Source organism: Lissotriton vulgaris, chromosome 5 (genome assembly GCF_964263255.1).
Source record: "Lissotriton vulgaris chromosome 5, aLisVul1.2, whole genome shotgun sequence".
Classification (NCBI taxonomy): Eukaryota; Metazoa; Chordata; class Amphibia; order Caudata; family Salamandridae; genus Lissotriton; species Lissotriton vulgaris.
In genome coordinates, this window is record NC_141693.1 from 1,774,514,356 (window position 1) to 1,774,538,204 (window position 23,849).

The 23,849-nt window shown below is 45.3% G+C and overlaps 1 protein-coding gene across 5 annotated transcripts in view; it reads left to right on the forward strand.

Annotated features, from left to right (window-relative positions):
* BECN1 (beclin 1) overlaps positions 1–23,849 on the forward strand; it is a 188,763-nt gene that overhangs the window by 155,900 nt on the left and 9,014 nt on the right. For all 5 annotated transcript variants that reach the window (XM_086924085.1, XM_086924084.1, XM_086924086.1 and 2 more), the window contains exons 9-11: positions 11,153–11,302; positions 11,385–11,445; positions 12,645–12,787. In XM_086924085.1, the coding sequence (XP_086780211.1) occupies positions 11,153–11,302; positions 11,385–11,445; positions 12,645–12,787 (354 nt within the window). The remainder of the gene's footprint in view (positions 1–11,152; positions 11,303–11,384; positions 11,446–12,644; positions 12,788–23,849) is intronic.

Genomic DNA, 23,849 nt, shown 5'->3' on the forward strand with positions numbered 1-23,849 from the left:
AACAGTAAGGATCATAAGGCTAATTGTGTAATTACCTAATCCATATACTTCATTTTCTAGATCAGTTCCTATTCGAGTGGGGAGTCCCTCCTTATCAGGGTAACAGACGCGAGCAGGACCAAGTTCAAGTTTCCCCAAACCCAGCCCCCATCGAAAACGGCAATATCAGGATCTAAGGAATTAATTATTTTAAACCATGCCCCACAGGAGCCATTGTGAGTGAATGGGTACGGAAAGAGGGGCAGAGCTCCCTTGTAATTCTGGTAGGGAGGGAGTCGGCCACATATCCAGCAGTCTGTAGCATTGTTAGTCTGATGGGAATGATGCAGCATACTAATGAATGTGTTGTTGCGCAGCGCAAGTCTGTAGGAGAGTTCGTGTGGAGGTAACTCGCTAAAAGAGTGTTCAGCAGAAACATTATAAGCAGATTGTCCATTCTTGAAAATAGGGCAATAGATAGGGAGAAGTACGCTTGCAATAATTATCAGAATACTTAGAAAAAACATGATTAATAAAGTCACTATACAGTGACTACGCAGTGATTTGCAGTATGTACGTTTCTTGAACTCTCTCTCTCTCTCTCTATTTCGATCTAGGGGATACATGTCAGAAACTATTTAACCGATTCACCTAGGGGAGGACTTAAACAATTAAACTGTCTGACTTGCTAGATCGAAGCTTGAGTTTATACTCTTCTTGGGGAGTTTTCCCTCGTTTGGAAACTTCAAAGTCACTGGGCTTGATACAGTCTTTGGAAGGGGTGGATGAGCCTGGGTCGGATTTCAGTTCATTACACAGCTTCACATGGCTCATGTGGACCCACCCCTTCCTGCCCTCAACCTTCACCGCTGTCCTCGTAGTAAGTAGAACGGTCTTCGGTGATTTCCAGCGGGGCTCCAACGGACTTTTTCGGTCGAAGTTCCTTATAAGGATCAGATCCCCTGGATGGACATCGTGTGGCTTTACATCGGTGTTGTCAGGGAAGGCAGCGGCAACCTGTGAACGACATGATTGGAGTGCAGACATCAAGGAGGCAAGGTAATCTGTCAACATATTGCAATCAACATCGGTAATTTTTTTAGGAATGGGCGTCCCCCACATATTCGGTGGTCTACCAAAGACCACTTCGTACGGGGATAGTCCTGATCTTGAATGGGCAACCATTCTCATGTAGAACAGTGCCACTGGCAGGGCGACTATCCAGTCGACCCCTTTCTCTTGACATATTTTAGCAAGACGTGTCTTTAGTGTCTGATTATGCCTTTCTACAAGGCCTGCGGCTTCGGGATGTCGGACACAATGGAATTTCCACTGATATCCTAGCAGCAAGGAAACCTGCTTCATTAATTCAGATGAGAATGGCTGACCGTTATCTGAGTACACGACACGAGGCATGCCGTATCGTGGGAAGAATTCACGAACCAGCTGCTTGGCAGTGGTCGGAGCAGTATAATCTGGGACTGGGTAGGCTTCGGTCCAACGGGACAGTGCACAAACAACTACGAGGACATATTTAAATCCTCGACATCGGTCCATCTGGATATAATCCATCTGGAGGACTTCAAAAGGATGATCGGGAGGATGAAATCCACCTTGCTCTACAGGGACGCTTTTACCTGGATTGAACTGACAACAGATCATGCAAGTACGCACTTTCTGTTTTGCGGCTGCTCGTAAGTGTTTATTATTCCAAAGATTTTGTAAACTGTCTAACATTGCTTTTTCCCCTAGATGTGCTGGACTATGTGCTGTATTGATTATGACTTGAACCATAGAGTCGGGGAGAAACCATGTAGATTTTCCCTTTGTCATCCAACCTTGATCTGTCTGGATCCCTCCTAGTTCAATCCATTTCTTTATTTCATCTGGGGTAGCATGTGTCTGAATATCGATAACATCTAGTGCGGGATCCCTAACTGTCATACAATTTGTCGGTCCTATTGTCTTTGTCATGTCAGTTGTCTGAGTGTGAGTTAATGCTGTATGTTTCGCTGTCTGATCTGCCAGGTCATTACCCTGGGAAACAGAATCTGTGACCTTAGTATGTGCTTTACACTTCATGACGGATATGCCTGAGGGCAGATGTATTGCTTCTAACAGTGCTTGAATGAGGGGACCGTGTTGTATCTTGGCACCATGAGAGGTCAGGAAACCTCGTTCTTGCCATAACATTCCGAAGTCGTGTACGACTCCGAACGCATAACGGGAATCAGTGTATATGTTAACATTTTTGTTCTTGGCTAGTATACAAGCTCGGGTCAGAGCGATGAGCTCTGCTGCTTGAGCAGACAGTGTGTCAATACGATGTGTTTCTTTAACTTCAGTTTCAGTGGTCACTGCATACGCGGCCACTAATTCTCCTGTACTTGTTCTCATGCATGAACCGTCCACATAAAGTGTCAGGTCTGGATTTGTCAGTGGGACATCTGTTAAGTCCCGTCGTGGCTTTGTTACTGCATTAATGATTTCTATACAATCATGCGGGGCAGGATCTGTCATAATTGTAGGTAACAGTGTTGCGGGGTTCAGAATGCTGCAGCGTCTGATCTCTATGTGTGGTTGGAATAACGTTAACTCGTAACCTGTCAGTCGTGCTATAGTCAAGTGCTGAGTCTGGGTTCTGTTTAAAAGAACCTCAACAGAATGTGGAACTTGTACGGTTAACTGATGACCTAAAACAATTGAATCGCTTTGTCTGATTGCTAATGCTGTTGCTGCTACTGACTTTAAGCACGCAGGGAGTGCCTGGGCTACTGAATCCAATGTACTTGAAAAATAAGCGCAAGGCTTATGTGAACCTGCTTGATCCTGGGTGAGGACAGACAACGCTGTACCATCACGTTCTGTAACAAAAAGTGTAAACGGTTTGCTGTAACATGGTGTCGCTAAAACTGGTGCTTGGCATAATGCTTTCTTTAATTCCTCAAAGGCTTGTGTATGTTCCTGAGTCCAAGGAAGGACAGTCGAGGTTGCTGCCTCCTGCGTTGTTAACTGAATGAGTGGTTTAGCTAGAAATGCATACTGAGGAATCCATTGTCTGCAGTACGAGGTGAGGCCTATGAAGGCCCGCACTTCTTTTTGTGTCTGGGGTTGTGGCATATTTGCAATTAACTGAATGCGATCGGGAGTGAGCTGTCTCCCCACTTTGGACAGCAAGTGACCCAAGTACACAACTTGCTGAACACAGAATTGTAGCTTCGAAGGAGACACCTTATGTCCCTTGTCTGCCAGAAAATGTAGAACTGTCAGTGATGCTTGTTCACATTCGGGCTCACTTCGTGCGGTGATCACCAGATCATCGACGTATTGCAGTAATGCGGTGTTAACTGGCATTGTGATACAATCGAGTTGTCTTTTCAGTGCTTGGCTATAGATGCTGGGGCTTTCTGTGAATCCTTGAGGTGCGCGTGAAAATTTGAAACTGCGTCCATTTAAACTGAATCCGAAGAGATATTGGCTCTCTGGATCAATAGGCACGCTGAAGAAGGCGTTCTTGAGGTCAATTACAGTAAAGAACGTTGCTTCTGAATCAATAGCAGTCAATAGGGATGAGATATCGGGAACCACAGGGTACTGTGGAATAATGCATTTATTCAGTTCTCGAAGATCAATCACCAGCCGATATACTGGCGGTGCATTGGGATCAGTACGTTTAAGAATCGGAATGATGGGTGAGTTACAGATATTGGAGTCGGTCTCTACGACCACTCCTTGTGCTATGAGCTCTTCAATGATTTCCAGTAAAGCCACTACAGCATTGGGTGGTAACTTGTATTGTCTGATTCGGGGTAGTACAACTCCTGTCTTGAGTGTAACACAGTATGGTGTGATATGCATACAACCTACATCAGTTGGGCCTTTTGCCCACAGGTGATCTGGTACATTTTTCAATCTGACATCGAATTCTCGCAAAACATAATGACCCTTGAAATCCCGTAGAAAGAGTCTAACTCCCTCCGGGGAACAGCAGATTATAGCTCCTAGAGCCTTCAATGTTTTAATTCCTAACAGATTTTCTGGACATGATTTCGTAAGTAACAAGTCTGTAACACGTGATAATGGACCCACAGCCAGGGGGACTGGTTCTGATACTTCATTTACAATGGGCTGTCCTGAAAAGCCAAGGGAAACATTCTGTGAGCCTGAGAGGGGTGCCCCTGGGACTTCATTATGACTTATTGTGGTGCGGCTTGCCCCTGTGTCAATTAAAAACTTTCTGTCTTTTCCCAATATTTGACTGTGTACATACGGACCTTCTTGATCTACAGGAATTTCAATAAGAGGCAAGCCAAATTCCCTATCTAGGCTGTTTCATGTATATCGTTGATAATCAGGGTAAGCGGACTGGGCATACTGGTACATCTGTTGTGAAACTTGCTGGGACGCGGCAATGGGCTGTGGCTGTGACACCGCTACTGTCTGTGCTGGAGGTGAGGAAGCATGTATAGGCTGTGTGTTCTGTGAATTCTGTGAAGACTGATGCTGGTTATGGTCTTGTCTAGGCGGATGCGGTCTTTCTTTAGTTTTACCTGTTGCTATGTTATGTTTCAGAACGGGGCATTCATGTACGTAGTGACCTGGCTGCTTGCAGTAGTTGCATGTCCCTTTAACGGGAGCTGCGGCGTGACCTGTCTGGGTCGTACCCTTTCTATTCCCGTCGGTATGTACCGACTGGGCTACTAACATTTTCATTTTTGTGTCTTTCATACGTTTCTGTTCTTGATCCTGTTCTTCTCTAATTCTATTCTGATGGTATTGTAACATTTGTAACATCTGAGATGGCGTATTTGCTTGCCATGTACTCTCCACCTTGTATACACGATTCTTGACTGCTAACAGGGAATTCTCAACTAACTTTGATACAAAAAGATGCGGGTACGATTCGCTACTTGGTTTAAGACCACTATTAATAATAAAACATTTCTCGAATCTTGAATAAAAGTCACTAGTATCTTCGTCGGGCTTCTGTTTACATGCTGAAATTGCATCCCAGTCTTCTTTTCTAGTTGCCAATAATCTTGGCAGAACCTGTACTATTAAACCTGGTAATGCTTTAGTTTTGTCCCCAAGGCCTACCCCTGGGACCCGTTTGTTCTCTTCCTCTTCTATTTCTGCCCATGCAATCTTTGTGTCTCCCACCTCCCATTCTTTTTCCTTTAGTTTCTCGTAGATGCCCGTGGGCAGCAGTACTTTTAACATTTTCATGATATCATCATATGTGTAATCCCCCATCAGTAACATGTCTTTAAGCTCTCTGTGGAAACCTGCAGGGTCTTTATCATGGCTCGGGACTAGTTTCTTCATTTCTAACAGTTCTAACTTGGTCAATGGCGTGTGTACATACACACGTTTCAAGATATTGTCCGTACCCATAACTGGGTGTACTTCTCGTAAGGGGTTCTGACTTTCAATGCCACCCAGGCATTGCATGTGATACGTTTTTCTTTCTGGGGGCGGAGCAGGAACATATTCAGAGCTTATGAAAGTGTCATATCTGCGGCGTTGTTCTAGAATTATTTGAATTAATTTGGTACTTAGACCTCTCCATCTATCCATGAGTAGCGCTTCTAGTAATTCGGGTAAGGGACCTGGATCCGAATGCTGATGTCTGTACTTTATGAGAAGGTGCTGAATCATGTATACACCTGCTAATTTCTGCTCGTCTGGGGAGAGGTTCAGAAATGTCTGCGCTACTGTGTCATCATTATATATGTCTGGATTTTCGGCCCATGATATGGCTGACCGGGCTAGTTCTTGTTCATCCATAGAATTGAGTACATGGTACCCTACTCGATCTCGAAGCCTTTTATCAGTTTCCTGGAATTGATGCTCAGCAGAATTTGGGTTTGTTAAGGCACAGAAAAGAACTCTCTTGCTTTCTGGACGGATGCCTTTCCTAAGGTAATTTCCTTTACCTACATATGCTATAGTGTCTAGAGTTTCTTCTGGTTCTTCACATTCTTCTTCCCCCTCGGAGGAAGCCTTCTCTTTCTCTTTTTGGTGTATGTCTATCACTGCTTTTCTAATTTTCTTGTACATACTGGCTATGCAAGTCCCCTTGTCGTGTTTTCCTTCAGATATATTTTGACCCCACTTGGTTAGTGCATTTAATTCACTCTGGTCGGTCCCAGGCCTATCTCGTTCTCTTATTAGGCAATTTATGAAAAAACGTAGTATCTGTGCTTGAATGTCAACTTTCTGACGCTCCATGGCATCCTTAATACTGTCGGGGTCTTTCCCAGTCTGAATGAACTCATATATTCTATCTAGGCGCTCCTTCATTCCTGCATAACACAGCAGGGAATCAGTAGCAGATCTTAACCGTAATGATGCCATCACCATTATATCGTCTTTGCCGGGTACTGGATCATATCTGCAAACTGAAATCGTTTCTTTAAACACGTCAAGACGGGGTGATTTGAACGAAAAAGGATTCCGCAAGTCCCCAAGCGGTAACCTGCGTGTCGGTGGCGGGGTGTGAAGACCCCCGGTAGCACCCCCTGAGGCGGAAGTTTGAGCATTATTTCTTTGTGGAGTCTGTACCTGAACTTGAATGTGTCTTTTAGTGGGATCAGGTAGAAGTGGTTTCGGTGGATCAGTTTTAGGTACGGGAAGCGGTGGAGCTGGTGGAACAGGGGAAACCTGTCGTGATACTGGTAGAATATGGTTTTGGGGCGGGTTACCACCCCCGTCCCCGTCGTTAGGCAGGGCGCGGACAGGCAGATTGGTGTAAGCGGGTGCTACATCCTCTAGATAGGAATTCAGGAATATGTCTTTAGTGGTCCTATGAGTTACTTTAGTTGGAACCAATGGGGGCGGTAGGTCTTTCGGTATTTCTGAAATGGCCTCAGGTGAACCCTCGGCCGCGAGATACATACCGTTTACGAGATTATTTCGTGCGCGGTCTATCTGTTCAGTTTTTACTCTGATCCCCTCGGTAACTAGTTCATTTTCTTGGGCTTTCTCTGATTCTTTAAGTCTATCTTCCCTACGTAGTGTTCTTTCAGCACGTTTATGTGATTCCTTACGCCAGAATTCTATGGCGTCTTTCTGAGATTGTCTGGCTTTCTTTTTCCATAGTGCTTCCTCTACCTTCATGATGCACTCGGCATCCCATGTTCCGGTAACGGGCCATCTGTATCTTTCGTCTAGATGTTTTGTATAGTCAGCCCATAAATCGAGATATAATATGGCATCTATGCCATGCTTGTTGTACATAAAATTACCTGGGGTGTCCCTAGGGGGGATAGGAATTTCTTCCTCTAGTATCCCTTTCCTAGTTCCTATCTGCTTTAACTTGTTGAAAAACGGCATCTTGTTTACTTGGTACTGAATGCTCGATCCTTGCTACTTAATACTGAATACAGCTAGTTATACAAGAAAACATAAATGCACATTAGGAAACAGTCACACTCATACCACGACATTAATCACATGAAAAGACATTTTGAAAACATATATGACTACCCCCTATATCAGATGTACTGCTAAACAGCACAGATACACTGCTAAAGCGGTGCAGAACGGATGTACTGCTAAACAGTACAGATACACTGTCTAAAACAGTGCAGACCGGACTTGTGTACCCAAACCCGTCTAGATACGTCCCAGCAATGGTACTCACCGGGAAGCACGGAAACAGAAGGCCTCGGAAAACTCGACTGGACTCGATACTTCGGAAAACTTCGGAAAAAACTTCGGAAAACCTCGGAAAACTTCGGAAAACTGGTGGGCCTCTTGACACCTCGGACCTTGCTTCTTTCGGCTGGGCTCTGGTCGGGATCCTCCGCACTCCTCACCGCCTCGTCTGGGTACTGATCGTAATCTTCGTCACCTCCGTGGGCCAGAGGGAGATACAGGAAATCCTGCCGGTACGCGTAGTTTCCTTCTAACTGATGGCAGGGGACAGAGTTTACAACGCACCAACCGGCGCGTGAGGTGGGGGAGGGGTCCCTGTTCGGGCGCCAAAATGATGTAAATATATAATTTACCGTCGTAATTTCTATGCAGGTAAGTACTTAATCAATAATAACTCAATCAGAAAGAAAGAAAACAGAGTCAGTGGTGTTAGATTTCTTAGGGGTTTTATTCCTTAAAAAGGAATGGTCTAGACCAGAATATCATATTCTTCCCACCACAGGGGTGGAAGAAGGGATAGAGAGAGCGCGCTGCATTTTATTGACAGTACATAGCTTATATACTTAATTCATGACATGGAAAACAGTACAGTAGGCGTAACAGCTGAGAGAAGACAAGATAACAGTAGCCACGTGTTACTGGTACGTAATCAGAAGGCGTGGACTAGGCGTGTGCTGGAAACGTCACAGATAGGTGTCACAAAAGGGGTGGCACTAAACAGAAATGTTGCAATGTCAGCAGAAATCGGAAGCTTGGATGCGCGCGCAGCTGCATGACGTGTGATAAACGTGAAACTGGAGGGTGCAGGGGGCTTGATATTTGCACTGACGGAAAGAGACAGAAGTCTGGCATGTCAGATCAACTTGTGCTTCTATCATATCTGATATCTGGTGTTTAGGAACTGAGCTATCTGGGCGGAAAGGTCTCTGGGGCAGAAGTTATTCTATACTGACTGTGAGTGCGTGTATAAGCGCCTGAGTGTCTGCATGAGAAGCGTGGGCATGGGCCTTCCATGGGAGCATGGCAACAGAAGCTATGAATTACTTGCACGGAGACAGGTTGGCCCTTTGGCCCTGTAGCTGAGGGGGTGTTTACTGAAGCTAGCAGGCAGGAATGTATTTTCGAGGAGCAGAACAGATAACTCGAAGGTTATAGTCAATCTTGGCAGGCAGCAGGCTGAGCTGAACGCGCTGGGCCGCGCTAGAAGTAAGGCAGAGTTCACGTGTACGGGGGCAGCCTGGGCAGCCTGGCCTGAGGCTCCCAGAGTCAGAAGGGAGAAAAGGCTCGATGGCAGATATTCTGGGCCTACTTTGCCAGAGCTGAAAAACATGTAGAATACACTACAAAAAAAGACGTTGGCATAGTATACTTAGGAACGGGCTATCCAACCCATTCAGGGTGGGTCTGAAAGAGGACATGTTGACGTTGGACGCAAATGTATTTGCGTCTTCATAGCTGGTACAGGAGGGAAGTTACATGCACTTTAACTCGTACATGGAGACGGTGGGGTACACGCTAGGGAACACAACTTGACCAATATTTATATTTCCTCACCATCCTAAGTCTCTGTCAGCGGAATCATGAGTTTACACCCCATTTCTCTTCCAGGAAAACATCTGTAACATTCCCAACACCAACAATTAAAGTCCCCTACCCATATCATTGGAATGTCCAGCCAAATGGCAGCTACCTCCAGTATTCTGCGGTAGAAGGGCATGTCAGAATAAAACAGGAGCATAACATTAAGGGAATGTAGCTCTTGGCCATCTTAGAGTGAATACAAAATTATCTTTCAGGTCCTGAATTGCCATTGCTTTTGTTACGGGAATGTTCCCATGCACCCACACTGCAATCCTTTTCACATAGAGGAATAAGGTAATGGAGTTCGCTCCTCCATCTCCGAGCCGACTTAAGGTGTTCTACTATATTCAGTTGTGTGTCTTGGAAAACTCAGTGCCTAAACCCTAGCTTTCAACCTACATTTGTGTTTGGAGTAATGGGCTTAGGCTTTAAACGGAGTTCAGTTTGGAACTCATTATTTCAGATGTCGGTCTGAAACACGCAACTGTCTGTTGCATCGTTTGCCACGTCCAGTCCGGATATTTCCCGAGTGGGCTTGGTCATTAGCGGCCGGTTTTGAAAGCACAGTGATCGTCTTGGTGCCTCTTTCACTTTCCCTGAGATGAGTTGTAGCACGCGTGGGGCAGCTTCAAGAGAGAAAGTAGGGGGAGGTAGCAAAAAAGTGAGTTTTGAGCATTTTTGACAGGGATCCTTATGGTTCCCCAGACCGGCCCTGATGTGTGCTTGCTTTCAGAATTTCCTACAACTGAAGATATTGCTTAAACAACAACATTTTGGTATTTACTCTTGCTTCTTTCCTGGCTTGCAAAAGCAAATAGCGGTTTTCTGAAGGTAGCAGCGGCAGAATTTGATGAAGATAAGTTCTAGTGTTGTGTAATGGTGGCAGTTAATCTTGGAGTTTAGTTTTTTCCAGTTTTTGCTATTCTGCATTTTTATTGTAGTCAAAGGCTCTGATGCTTAATATGTCACTCTAGGGAGTGTTGTCTGCCACAGCCGATATATACCGAAGCTACAAAGTTAAGCATTTCTCGGGTGTGTTAAAACTCTCCTACTCCAAATTTTTATGGTTAAACTGAGGCTTAACATGCACATTTTTTAATTGTCGCACTCAAATGTGCATGGCTCTTTGTATAAGCACCTTGAGGACCACACACCTTCACAAACGCAGGGACACCCTCCCGGGTGATTATTTCACTATACAAATCAACCTAACATGTTTGGCCTTTTTTTTTGCAGATTTTACTCAGATACATTTCAAGCAGGTTTAATGTCTTGAAATCTCTAAGGGAAACGCAGCGTGGTGTGATAATCCTTGCATATTCTGTTTCCTCTACTTGTGCAGAGATCAAAATTTGCAAACTCCGATTGGGCCCTTATTGTGCAAAACACTTTACTCTAATGCCCTCGTTCCCAAAAACACTTGATGAGCAATATATTGCACTTTTGCTCATGCATAGTTGGATACTTAATACTGGCCAAATTGGTACTGAAAAGTATTTTTTTTAAAGCTTTGTCCTTTTGAGCACATCTATCTCTTGCTTTTTCACCACATGCTTTATGGTAAAGATTCATCTGAATATGAGTCACATTTCTGCCTACCCAGAAATATGGGGCACTATTTTCTAGCGGTCTGCGTCTTCTTTGGTGCAAGAAACGTAGTTCCTATCATCAATGATAAGCTATTAACGAGAATTTCTAAGAACATTACAAAAGTGACATATTCGGCAGTGGAATGCTTGTATGGCCAATGTATTTGCTTTTTAAAAGGATATTATTGTGTTATTGATGTGTTTCATGAAACATTTCAATCCTGTTTCTGCTTTATTTATTAAACACTCCCTAGCATTGGCCATTTGTTTGTTGCTCCAAATGTGAAATAATAATACCCTTATTGCTCTGGTCTATATTTAATACTTGTAATTTTTTATCACAGGCATAGTGGGCAGTTTGGCACCATTAATAACTTCCGGCTGGGGCGCCTCCCCAGTGTTCCTGTTGAGTGGAACGAGATCAACGCTGCTTGGGGACAAACGGTCCTGCTGCTGCACGCCCTTGCCAACAAGATGAACCTGCAGTTTCAGAGGTAGACATGATTCTCTTTGCACACGCTGTCATGTCCCATTCTGACAAAATGAGAACATTTATTTTATTTTTGTCTTCGGCAGATATCGGCTTGTCCCTTATGGAAGTCACTCTTACCTAGAATCACTCTCGGATAAGTCAAAGGTAAACTATTTCAATTTCTTCCTTTAAGAAAATTCAAGTAAATATGACTAAAGATAGTTTTTATCAACCTGTGAAAGTGTAGCATTCTCGGTTGAGCGATTTGTCATGCCTCTAAGCCGCAATGGGTTCAATGCTGAATAACTGAGTTCAGTGCTACAACGATTGCTTCCTGCCAGTCAAAGAAATTATGCTCAATCCCTTAACATGCTTCGTCTCAATAAGTTGCTCTTCTAGCAGCCAGACTCCTTGCTTCCCTCCGTGCCCCACCCCATCAATGTGCATTTTCTTTCTGAGGCTGCACGGCCATTTTGTTGCGAAGCAAGATAGCGACTGGTGTAGTGCCGCAACAGTCAACAAGGACAGGGAATTTTATTTGATACTCCTTCCTTTCTGTATCCGACTGTCTCAAGTTGAAAAGCCGACTTTGAAAGTAGCTTCTTGCTCCACTGCAGGAAACATTATTTCCTGCATTTAGGCTCTCCAGAGGTGCCCCATTATGGAAATGGTTGACCCCATCCATGGTGTCTACAGTTGTGATAATTCAGTATTTATTTTGTCTGTTCTGGAATATATGACTAACCACTGTGGTCCAAAACACAATAAGGGTGTTGGACAGGGAGCTAAAGAGAGGTCCAGTACCCTTGCTCCCAAGAACAAATATGCAAATAACTGTATGGTAAGTGTTCCTGATAGTGTGTGTTTTCAGGTGGAAACTTGATTCATGTGAGGGGATCTTCCTGTTTAGGAAGTAGTGCCCCCACACACCCACAAGGGTGTCATGCTTCATCATCAGGCTTTTGCTCCTCGTGGGGTCCTCGCTGCCATACCCACCTGGTCCTGTGAGAGGGCTCTTTAGCGGAGATGTTTTAGTCAAAAAGGTGAATGCGGATGTGTGGAGTTCTCCTTTGTTTCATCTGAGCTTTCTCTCTAGGCTTGCTCAGAGTGGTGCAAAGTCCGTTTTCCTAACAAAAAAAAGCCTGGCAGCACAGTTCAGTGCTTTTTAGGGACTAAGCCTTAACTATTTCAAAACATTTTAGAGCTAATACTGGGCAGTCTTTTAACTTTAAATTATGTTTTATGCAAGTGTAAAAGATGAATGCCTATTTTCTGTGTGGTTCTTTCACTGCACTGGTTTTTGCTTGAATTTTGTATTTCGCATAACTTTATAGCGTTAAGACATGTGCACATTTGCTTTTAAGGAACTCCCATTGTACTGTTCTGGCGGTCTTCGTTTTTTTTGGGACAACAAATTCGACCATGCTATGGTAGCTTTCCTCGACTGTGTGCAGCAGTTTAAAGAAGAGGTGGAGAGAGGCGACACAGGCTTCTGCCTGCCATACAGGTAATGTCTAAATCCGTGCAATCCAGGAATGAAACTTATCTGAACGCGGTCCAGGCCCAAGTTCTGTTAAAGAAGGATCCAATGAATGCAGGTTTGATATGTCTCCCTACAGTACCTTTTAATTATCAGTTCGGAGAGCCACTCCTTTGCATGTCGCTAGAGCAAGGCTTAAATTAAATTATATATAGGTACCTTTGATACCAAGGAAGACCAATTTATCTGACTTACAAATCCAAAATTTTAACAAATGTAAGCCAGCCTATTCTGTGCCTTTAAGCATGGTTTCAAATAGTAAATATTGCCACAGTATTATTTTCAGGTGTTACTAGCCCCAGATCAAAAGAGAACAGGTGCCCTGTGTGCATGCTTCTAGGCCAGATCCTTGGAGCTGATGTGACTGAGTCTGGCCTGGAATTTGAAACCCACTCTGTGACATATAATACAGTATATACATAGTGGTGAGACACCATCTTTGAGAGGGCTGGTACCCAACACTTAATGGGGAACCACTGCGTATAAACATACTTTTAATGAACTACTTCAATCGTCCACAGTAATAATCGGGCAGAGGTGATTGGCATATTGTGCCTCCAGGCAGATGCCTACCTTGGTGTTCGCATTGTCCCACTGCTCTGTAACCTGGTCAGTAATGGGCAAGAAGACACAAAACAGTAAAAACTCCATTTTGACTCATGAAAACATTGCAAATAACAGGCAACTATACTGACCACTCCTTTCTGCAGGTGAACAAAGTTGACTAAGGAGAGATGGATGTGAAGACCTTACTAGTAGACATGCAGTAAAGTCCGGGCAACATTGATGGGAAGATAGACACACATGCACACATGTTTAGTGACCTGCACAACACATTATCGTTTTCTATCACCAGTGATTTCCTCCCCAAGCAAAGACCGCTCAAACGCAGCCTCATCGTCATAGAGGTTGGAGGGGTGATAGAGGTCCAATGCACAACTCTCAGCAAACAAAGTTACTCTAGATCACAACATTTCTCACGAGAAATTGTCTGCTCACTACAAAGCCAATTTTATTTGATTTAACGGCGTGGCACACATTGTTTATGAAAATCTAAAAAGTAAACTATTTGTGATGACACATAATAGTTACAGTTTTTTAGAAGAGTAATGCTATATTCACTATCCTTGAGCGGGTTTGATCATGGTTGGCTAGTCGGGAGCTCCAGGGGCAGGTAGGGAGAAAGGGAACTCTCGATCTTGAGAGAAGACTGCACAGTTCACTGTATGCCTTGCTCACAAGATGTGCTGGTTGATGGACCTCTACAGTCTGGCAGAGATCCCTTGCTGGTTGAGCGTACCCGAATCAACACACATCTCGCTGGTTTGTTGGCAGGTGTGCTGTGAGGAGGGGTTCTATGGATCTGACCGTTAATAGATTAAAGTATACTCTTTTTTGAGTGCCCCTGTCAAGGAAAAATGCAAAAGAAGGGTCACTATCTGACCTGCTCAACTTCAGTTGCTTTTCAATGGCCAGTCATTCACCACGGGTTGGCCTATAGAGTCACTCAGGCTGCTACACATCCACTTGAGTGGCTTGATGCTGAGGCTATGGTCTTGTGTTCACTAGAGGACAGAGCATACTCAAATGCTGCTCCTAAAGTGGGTAACTATTGTGAAACCAATATTTAGGATTTGTTATGAAAGTTAAAGTGGTTTAGTTGAAAATATGACCTCTTTAATGAAGATGGGGCCCCTCGTGGTGATTTCACTGAAATAGAATAGATAGTGGTACGCTTATATTCTAAACTTTTTCAACAAGATTACTCTAGGTTACTTACATAGTGAGGTAAATTGTTTACATAGCTTATTGATATTCTGACTCGATTTGGGGGGAATAAGCTTTGATTGGCCTTGATCAACATGTACCATTGGACAAGCTGATGAAGGTTGTATGCTCCACTCTGGTCAATACGGTAACTATGAACAGTGGGATACCAGCTGATGTGTACTGTGAATTTGCAGACTGGCTCACATCTGTTAGCATTAGTCATACAGAATGCTGTCACTTCTGGTAATTCCAGCATCATGGCTAAGAGCTAATATATCAATTTCCCAAAAATATAAAGGATCCTCAGCTGTGTTTTTCACTTTCAAATGCAGATGGAAAATTCTCCAGTATTGGGGTATCTTTCATAGATTCACATGCCTGAATCATTCCCCGTCGTCGGAGTGGGAGTCCCACGGTACATAAAAAAGCAATAATTTGTATATAAGAAAACTAAAACCCTTGGTAAAACCAACCAGGAAGTAAAGTAGCCCTAAGCTACAATGAAAAAAACTTCCACACTCATGACTATCCTAGTCATTTTGTATAGACAAAACTACAGCCAATCAGGCGCCAGCACCCACTAGAATGCTCTCCCCAGAGACGCAGGCTCTCAGATTTTCTACCGCACGTCGTGTGAAAGGAAGTCTCCCTGAGCTCTGCTCAGTACTTCTGAATCTGACGGGTTTTTCTCCTATTTTTGGAATGTCTTCTTCAAAATCTCTCTTCAGACCATGTGAGTCTTGTGGGAAGCTTAGGCTTTTTAAAGAAGATCCCCACAAAAAGTGCATTTATTGCCTATATGCAGGCCATGAGGTAAAGGATTGCAAGATCTGCAGGACCTTTCCTCAGAAGACCCTCAGAGCCAGAGAACGTCATCTTCTACTATGGTTGCACAAGATTAAGGACCAGGATGATCCTCTATCTGAGGTAGGAAGTTTGGCTTTGGGGTCTTCTATAACTTCCAGAAAGAGAAAGATTGAGGAAGAGGTATCTTCTCCTGGTGCTAAGGTGTTGAGAAAAGCGAAGGATTCTAGCTTGCCTTCCTCTTCTACCGCAAAAAAGGCTTCTCCAACCTTCTAAATCTGGACCTAAAACGTCCCGAGAAAGTCTGCTAAGTCTTTCCCATCTAAAAGACTGCTAGAGAAAAAATGACCTCAGAAAAAGACCTCGTCGACGACCTCATCGTCGACGCATGCTCCGTCGACGGGTCCAGTCTACAGTATTTCCTCCACGTCGACTGTTACTTTCTCTTCGCCAAAGCCTCAGATGGTGATGCCGTCGGCTTCTTCACCGTCGACGACGGTCTTGGTTTCAGTGAGACCCATCTCGTCGACGAAGATTCAACCTTCAAGTGTCGACGTTCCTTCGTCGTCGAAGTTGAAGATGATATCGTTGACAAGTGCAACATCAACAAAGATTAGCCCGTCGACGAAAGTCATCCCGTCGACTGGTCCCTCGTCGAAGAAAGCAGCTTTGCCGTCGACGACCACACTGTCGATGAGAAGACCATCGTCGTCGAAGATTCCCCCGTCGTCATCAAGTTCCTAGTCAACGAAGGTTCAACCGTCGTCGACAGCTTCGTCGTTGATGAAGTCAACATCGTCGTCGAAGGCTTCATCGACGAAACTAACCTCGTCAACATTGAAAGCCCCGTTGACGAAGCATGCAATATCTCCGTCGGCGATACCGTCGATGGTGGGTCTGTCGACGCCTCTTCTGTCATCATGTACGGATCTGCAGGTTTGGTCCGCTGCTGCGCCTGCTGCCTCTTTTATTTCGCCGTTGATGGGGGCTTCATTATTACAAAGAAGAGGATCTACTCTACCGCCTCTTTCATTCCTAAAGTTGCCTGAACAGCTTCTGGATTCAGAGGAAGATGACAATCAGGAGCAATCTGATGAGGACGACAATTTACGAGCGGCCAGAAGTCCGTCAGAGCTATTAATAAAGACGCAGGAGGATGATCATGACGAGGAAGAGTTTTTTCCTGCACCAGTTGCTCAAGCCCCTGCAGCAGTACCAACAGCACAGATGCCATTAGACCTTCTTACAAATTTACAATACATGTTAAATGACTATTACCACCGGTTCCCTCCGTCTGAGTCAGCAGACTCGCTTCCGGCGACACCCATGACTCAAGCACCGGCCTCAGCCTTGAGAGTCCCAAGACAGTCTCCTTTGACACCAGTACCTGAGGTAGAATCTTCTAATCCACCTTCTTCAGCACAATCCCACCATACCTGTGACACCACTGATGACGACAGAGAGGAAGGAGAGGTGGACGACCAATCAGTAATGTTGGAGTGGGATAATTATCAGACGCAGACCCCTTCACCTACTGCTCCTCATACGGCAGACTCTCCTCCTGTTGATATTGCAGGATTCCATCTAGTAATGGAGAGAGAAACAAAAAGGTTTCAGATTTTTATGGAAGCTAAACTGCAGGATTGTTTTTTATATGACTTTAAAGATCAACCACACAAGCGAGGACAATTCCGATAATAGATTTCATTTGGAAGGAGGGCCTGTAGGTCATGTCCACTCCAAAGTCTTTACCAGCAGTCTTACCTCGAATTGACAAAAAGTACAAGGCGCCCATTACATCACCTGCATGCCTTATCAGACAAGCTAAGACAGTCCGTTGTCATTTAAGCGGCCCAGAATAAAGCCAGAAACCCGTCCTCACAAGTGACCGCCCCGCCTGACTGAGATGGAAGACGTCTCGACTCCATCGGGAAAAAGGTATCAACAATAGCTGCGACTGCTATCAGAGCAGCCAATTCCCTAGCAATACTAGGAGATATGATACAGATGTGGTCAGACATATCTCCATATCTCGAAAAGCTTCCGGAACCGGAGAGGTCAGAAGCAAGGAAGGTGTTACATGAAGGGTAGTCTCTCTGCAGAGATGATTGACGCAGCTGTGGATGTGGCAACCACAGGCTTCCGACAGTTGGCGGGCGCGGCAGTCTTAAGGAGACAAGGTTGGCTGAAGTCAACCTCCTTCCGGCAAGAAGTCCAGGCAAAGATAATAGATATGGCTTACGATGGAGAATATCTATTTGGCCAGCACATTAACGAGGCCTTGCAGGCCATAAAGAAAGATACAGACACCGCAAGGTCGATGGCAAACCTGCAATTTCGCAAATCGTCCTTTCGTGGAGCCAAAGGACGTAGGTCCTATTCAAATAGAGGAGGATATTCTCAGCAGCGCTCGTACCATTCATCACAAGGTAATCAGCGATATCAACCGTATAAACAACAGACATACGGACAGCGAGGCAATAACTTTTCGCAAGGAAAAAGAAAATCCTCCTATCGGGGACGAGATTCTGCTAAAAGGCAATGAGAACTGCCACCTGCCGCCACCGCTGCCAGTACCAAAGTCAAAAGTTGTAGGAAGAATATCCCATTACTTACCAAATTGGTCCAAGATTACTACGGACAAGTGGGTCCTGGATGTAGTAGCCTGAGGACACGTTTAGGATTTGTAAAAATCCCTCCACATTCACCTCCAAAAGGTCCACCACCAGCTCACCTCAAGGAGCTTCTGTCCCAAATAAATATAATGATTCGGAAAGGTGCAATCGAGAAGGTTCCTCAATTACAAAGAGGAAGAGGTTTCTATTCGAGGTTCTTCCTCATACGAAAGAAAACAGGAGAGTGGCGTCCCATTCTCGACCTACGCGCCCTCAACAAATACCTCAAGAAGATGTCCTTCCGGATGTTAACACTTCAAGAATTCCTCCATCTTCTTTCCCAAGGCGATCACATGGCTACCCTAGATTTTCAAGATGCCTACTTTCATGTGCCCATTCTCCCAGGCACAGGAAATTCCTGAGGTTCAGAGTGGCTGGCAGGGACTTTCAATTCAAGGTTCTCCCATTTGCGCTTCGTTCAGCGCCCCGAGTATTCACAAAGATATTAGCCCCAGTGGCGGCACATCTTCGCTTGGAAGGCATTCAAATCTTCACGTATTTAGACGATTGCCTTATCAAGGCCAGTTCTCTAGGAGCAGCAAGAGTACATGTCCAAAGATGCCTCTCGCTCTTTCAGTCTCTGGGACTTTCAATCAATTTAGAGAAATGCCATCTTGTTCCGTCTCAAAGGATATTGTTTTTGGGGGCAACATTAGACACTCGCCTCACCCAAACCTTTGTCTCAAAAGAAAGACAACTCAAGATTTGCAAGATGGCCCTCAACTTACGTCAAAAAGAGTACGTTTCAGTACGAATGTACAAGTCATTCCTAGGGATGCTTTCTTCCTGCATCCCTCTCATACCCAACTGCTGTCTCCTGATGAGACTTTTCCAAGAAGAACTCAGTCTACAATGGGTTCAAGTGTCAGGGTCATTCGACAACAGGATCGCCATAACCCACAGTATGAAATAGGCTTTTCTATGGTGGACCCTGAAAAGAGAATCTGCAAAAAGGGCGGTCTTTCCTAACGGAGATACCAAGTTACACCATCACCACGGACGCTTCCCTGGAAGGATGGGGAGCACACCTATGGGGGAATGACTGTCAATGGGAAATGGAATGCACATCAAGTGCACATCAAGTGCACATCAACCTTCTAGAGTTGAGAGCAATTTTTCTGGCCCTCATATATTTTCGAACGGTAATACACAGATCCACGGTTTTCATCAGAACAGACAATACAACAAGTATGCATTACTTGAACAAAACAAGGGGGCACAAGATCGGCCCTTCTTCCTCAGGAGGCCCAGGAGATTTGGAGTTGGGCTCTAGATCACAGGATAAATCTGTCAGCAACACACGTTCCGGGATGTCCCATGTCCTCGCCGATTCTCTCAGCAGAGCGACAGCGACAAATCACGAATGGGAACTTCATCAGCCGACTCTGGACAGAGTTTTTCAGAAGTGGGGCGATCCCGACCTGGACCTGTTTACGACGAAGCAGAACCACAAATGCCCATACTTTGCAAGTTGGATTCCCCACAAGGATTCATACTGAGAAGCACTTTTGATGAATTGGTCTCAAATATTTGCATACGCTTTTCCGCCGATTCCTTTGGTTCCCAGTGTCATCCGGAAAATGAAACAGCAGCCATGCCGCCTCATCCTCATAGCGCCCAGGTGGCCTTGCCAGTATTGGTTTACCGAGCTCCTACTTCTCTCGGAGTGCAATCCCATACACCTTCGAGCACTACCAAATCTTCTAACAATGCAGGTGGGTCAAATTTGTCATCCGGACCCACTTCCTTGAAATTAGCAGCTTGGCTCCTCAACACGTTGAATTCGCCCATCTAAATATCCCAGAGGATTGTAAAGAGGTTTTAGCCAACGCTCGAGCGCTACTATTAAGACTTACAAGCTTAAATGGAAAAGGTTTTTTGACTGGTGTCTCGCGGCCAACTTACATCCACTCCATGCGAAACCAGAACAAATCTTACCATTCTTTCTTCAATTGGCTAAGTCTGGCTTGTCTCATTCCACACTAAAAGTGATTTTAGCGGCCATTTCCAGATACCGTCAAGATGGCACTTATTCTTTGTATTCCACTAGAATAATTCAGCAATTCTTCAATGGCCTTTTTCGAATGTTCCCGCCTGTTCGGCGTCCACCTCCTTCCTGGTACTTGAATGTGATACTCTCTCAGCTCATGCGTCACCCCTTTGAGCCTATTCTTGAAGTGGATCTCAAGTTCCTTTCCTGGAAGGTTTCTCTCCTTCTAGCTCTAACATCGGCACGTAGAGTCAGTGACATTCAAGCATTCACCATCAAAGCTCCGTTTTTACAGTTCACTTCAAATTCGGTGGTGCTACGTACCAATCCAAGCTACATGCCTAAGGTCCCATACGACTTTCACCTTAATGAGCCGGTCCTTTTAAAGACATTCTTTCCTAATCCACAAACGAGAGCGGAGAAGGCCTTGCATTTTCTGGACATCAGGAGATGTCTTAAATTTTACCTCCAACGAACTGCTACGCTGTATCTAAGCAGACGATAGCCCCTTGGGTGTCCTCAGCAATTAGTCTCTGTCACCAACAAGCAGGAAGACCATTGCAGTCATTCTACGAGAGCGGTCTCCTCCTCAACAGCCCTCTTCGCTGGAGTGCCTCTTAATCATATCTGCAGAGCCGCAACCAGGACCAGCACGCATACCTTCACCAAGAACTATTGCTTGGATGCTGCCAGCGATGCAGATACTTCAGTGGGACGAGCAGTGCTTCGCAATCTTTTTAAATAAGGTGAGCCTCTGTTCTCCCTCCTCCTCTATGCTCTTCTAGACGCTTATGTTTCATGTAATATTGTTTGCAAAATGTACATATGCATAGGAATGCAAAAAAGCGTCTATGAGCAGGATGGTGTGTACTGCTATTTACTCTGATTCAGGCATGCAAATCTATGAAAGACACCCCAATACTGGAGAAGAACAATAGTTACTGTAATCTGTGGTTCTCCAGTATTGGTGTCTTTCATAGATTCACATGCACCCGCCCACCTCCCCTCAGGCGATATCATTGCTTTCACTCCTGTGTGAGAAAATCTGAGAGCTGAGGGAGAGCATTCTAGTGGGTGTTGGCGCCTGATTAGCTGTAGTTTGGTCTATACAAAATGACTAGGATAGTCATGAGTGTGGAAGTTTTTTCCATTGTAGCTTAGGGCTACTTTACTTCCTGGTTGGTTTTACCAAGGGTTTTGGTTTTCTTATATACAAATTATTGCTTTTTTATGTACCGTTGGACTCCCACTCCGACGACTGGGAATGATTCAGGCATGTGAATCTATGAAAGACACCAATACTGGAGAACCAAAGATTACAGGTAAGTAACTATTGTTCATTCTTTGCATTACTTATGGCTAATAAAATTAATATTCGTATACCCTGGCTAGTCTCATCACAACAACATGGTGTTGTAAATAGGAACTAAATTGTATGGTCATGCTACTTTAATCAATACTCTGTTTAATATTGAACATATTGATATTAAGTGAAGTTTGGTTACAATATATAAAATAAAGCATTAAGTGATTTCTTCTTGTACTATACACTTATATTTGTAATGGAACAAATACATATATTGTGGGGGCACCAATGCCAAATTAGTTGTAAATAATAGGTATTAGATTGAGGAACATGTAAAATGCAGAAGTGAACAATTGGCTGGAAATGCATTGTTTAGTGCTCCATTTGTGAAAAATGAAGAAACAATCACAAAGCAATCTTTTATGGCCCAATAAAAAGCCATGTATAAATGTTGTGGATATGATTGAGGGGTAAGGATTTAAGCAGAAAATAGAAATAATGGCAATTGAAGTATCAAGGTCATATTTGCACTGTCTACAAGTTCACCCCAATGATAAATTCAAAAACTCATCATCAGGATGGGAGAAAAATTCAGAAGCAAGGAGAAAAAAGGAAAAAAGGAACAAACTGGTCTCTGTATAATGTGCAAAAATCAGCAATTGAACAAGTTTTTTTTAAAAGTGACTGGGCTTGCATTTGCGATCGCATTGACCCAATGCAGGTGTAGAGCATGTTCGAGGCATGTGGGCTGCTGAATTCATATCTGTGCATAGATCGCCGCCTAGTGTTGGGTCCGGATGATTGCACATTGTTGTCCTGGAAGAGTCTTCAAAGTATCACGAGATAGGTTGCTCCTCCCCTGGACTACAGTGCGCATGGGCATCAACTCCATTCTCAGATTGTTTTTTTCCGCCATTGGGTTCGGATGTCTTTGAATTCCCTCTTGTCGGAATCGATAGAAAACTTTCTTGAGACCAAAAGGTCTTTAGTCTAATACGTCGGTATAGTCTTGCGTTCGGTCTTAGTTCTTCCAGCTCGGTTCTGAGCCGGATTCTCTACACCCGCGTGCTCTCGGTGCGGAAGGCCCAGTCGACGCTCCAGACCTATCGACCGTCCATCATGGACCGAAGTCCATTCAAGAGATGTCCCGTCTGCAACTCGAAGTATACCCACATCGACGTCTACCCGGTGTGCAACAAGTGTCTGTCGCCGGACCACGATGAAGCCAAGTGTATGGCTTGTTCACGCTTCAGGTCCAAGAAGACGCTTAAGCTTCGACGAGCTGCGCGCCAGGAGGCCCAGCATGCTGCACCGGCACCTGTGGACATCTTCGATGCAGGGGATGTCGAAGACGAATCTATCCAGGACATTTCTGAGTCTAACGCCGCGTCGGACGTCGACTACGACTACGACGCGGATGCAGAGATGTTCGAGGCCGAAGAAGTCGTCGACGAGGTAGGAGACGACGACGGGGCCCTCGGGGCCATGGAGGATAGCTCGGATGAGGAGCTTCCTCAAACTGACTCTGGGGCCGTGCCAATTCATAAGGCTCAGGTCGAGGGATCGCCTTCGGGCCTTACCCAAGATCTTACTATGGGTTCTACGGCCCGCCTTTGGGCTCGGCCACGGACATTGCTGCTGAGCCACTCCCTGGCAAAACGAAACCGAAAGTGAAACCTACGGTCTCGAATCCAGACACTGCGCAGGTGCCGTCCTCGAAACCGAAAGTGCGCATCGCTTTGATCGGCTCCAAGGCCTCGGAGCCCTCGGCACCGAAGAAGCCGAAGATGGCTGTCGAGCCGAAGGCTCAAGTCAAGGGCGTCGAGACGAAGTCTGCCGCGCCGAAGACTAAAGTGAAGGTGGTCGAGCCGAGCGCGTCGGCGCCGAAGACGGTCGACGCCGGCAAAAGCCTCAGCGACCCAAAGAAGGCTATCGGCTACCCGAAGAAAGCTCTCGGTGACCCAAAGAAATGGCTGATTGACCCGAAGGTTCTCGCGACTCCGCGTCAGCAGGACAAGGCCAAGGGCACGGCGCCCCGAGAGTCGACTCCAGGTGTGGCCTCGAGGGATTCCATTGAACCGGCGCGCCCATCCGCCGCGTTCACCAAGAAGGTGACGGACTTCCTGCAGCGCATCAGGGACGGGACCGCGTCAGTCGGTCCAAAGGATCCTCCGCCTATGAAACCGGTGAAGAAACCACTAAAGGCGTCCACGCCCATCCATTTCACGTTGCCGCCAAAGACGGCGCCGAAGCCTTTCGCTCCTAAGGCAGTCGCCAGCGTGCCCGAGAAGGTCTCCTCGGCGCCGAAGTCGTCAGCGGTGGTCCCCGGCCCACAACCTCGACGACCTTCAGTGGATGAGCATCAGGAACACTTCATCGATGCCGAAACGGGCAGGCTTTCCCTCCACAAGCGGAAAATCGCCCCTGAACGCCCAATGGAGTCTTACAAGATCCCTCTCAAGAAAAAGAAGGACTCTGCTTTCA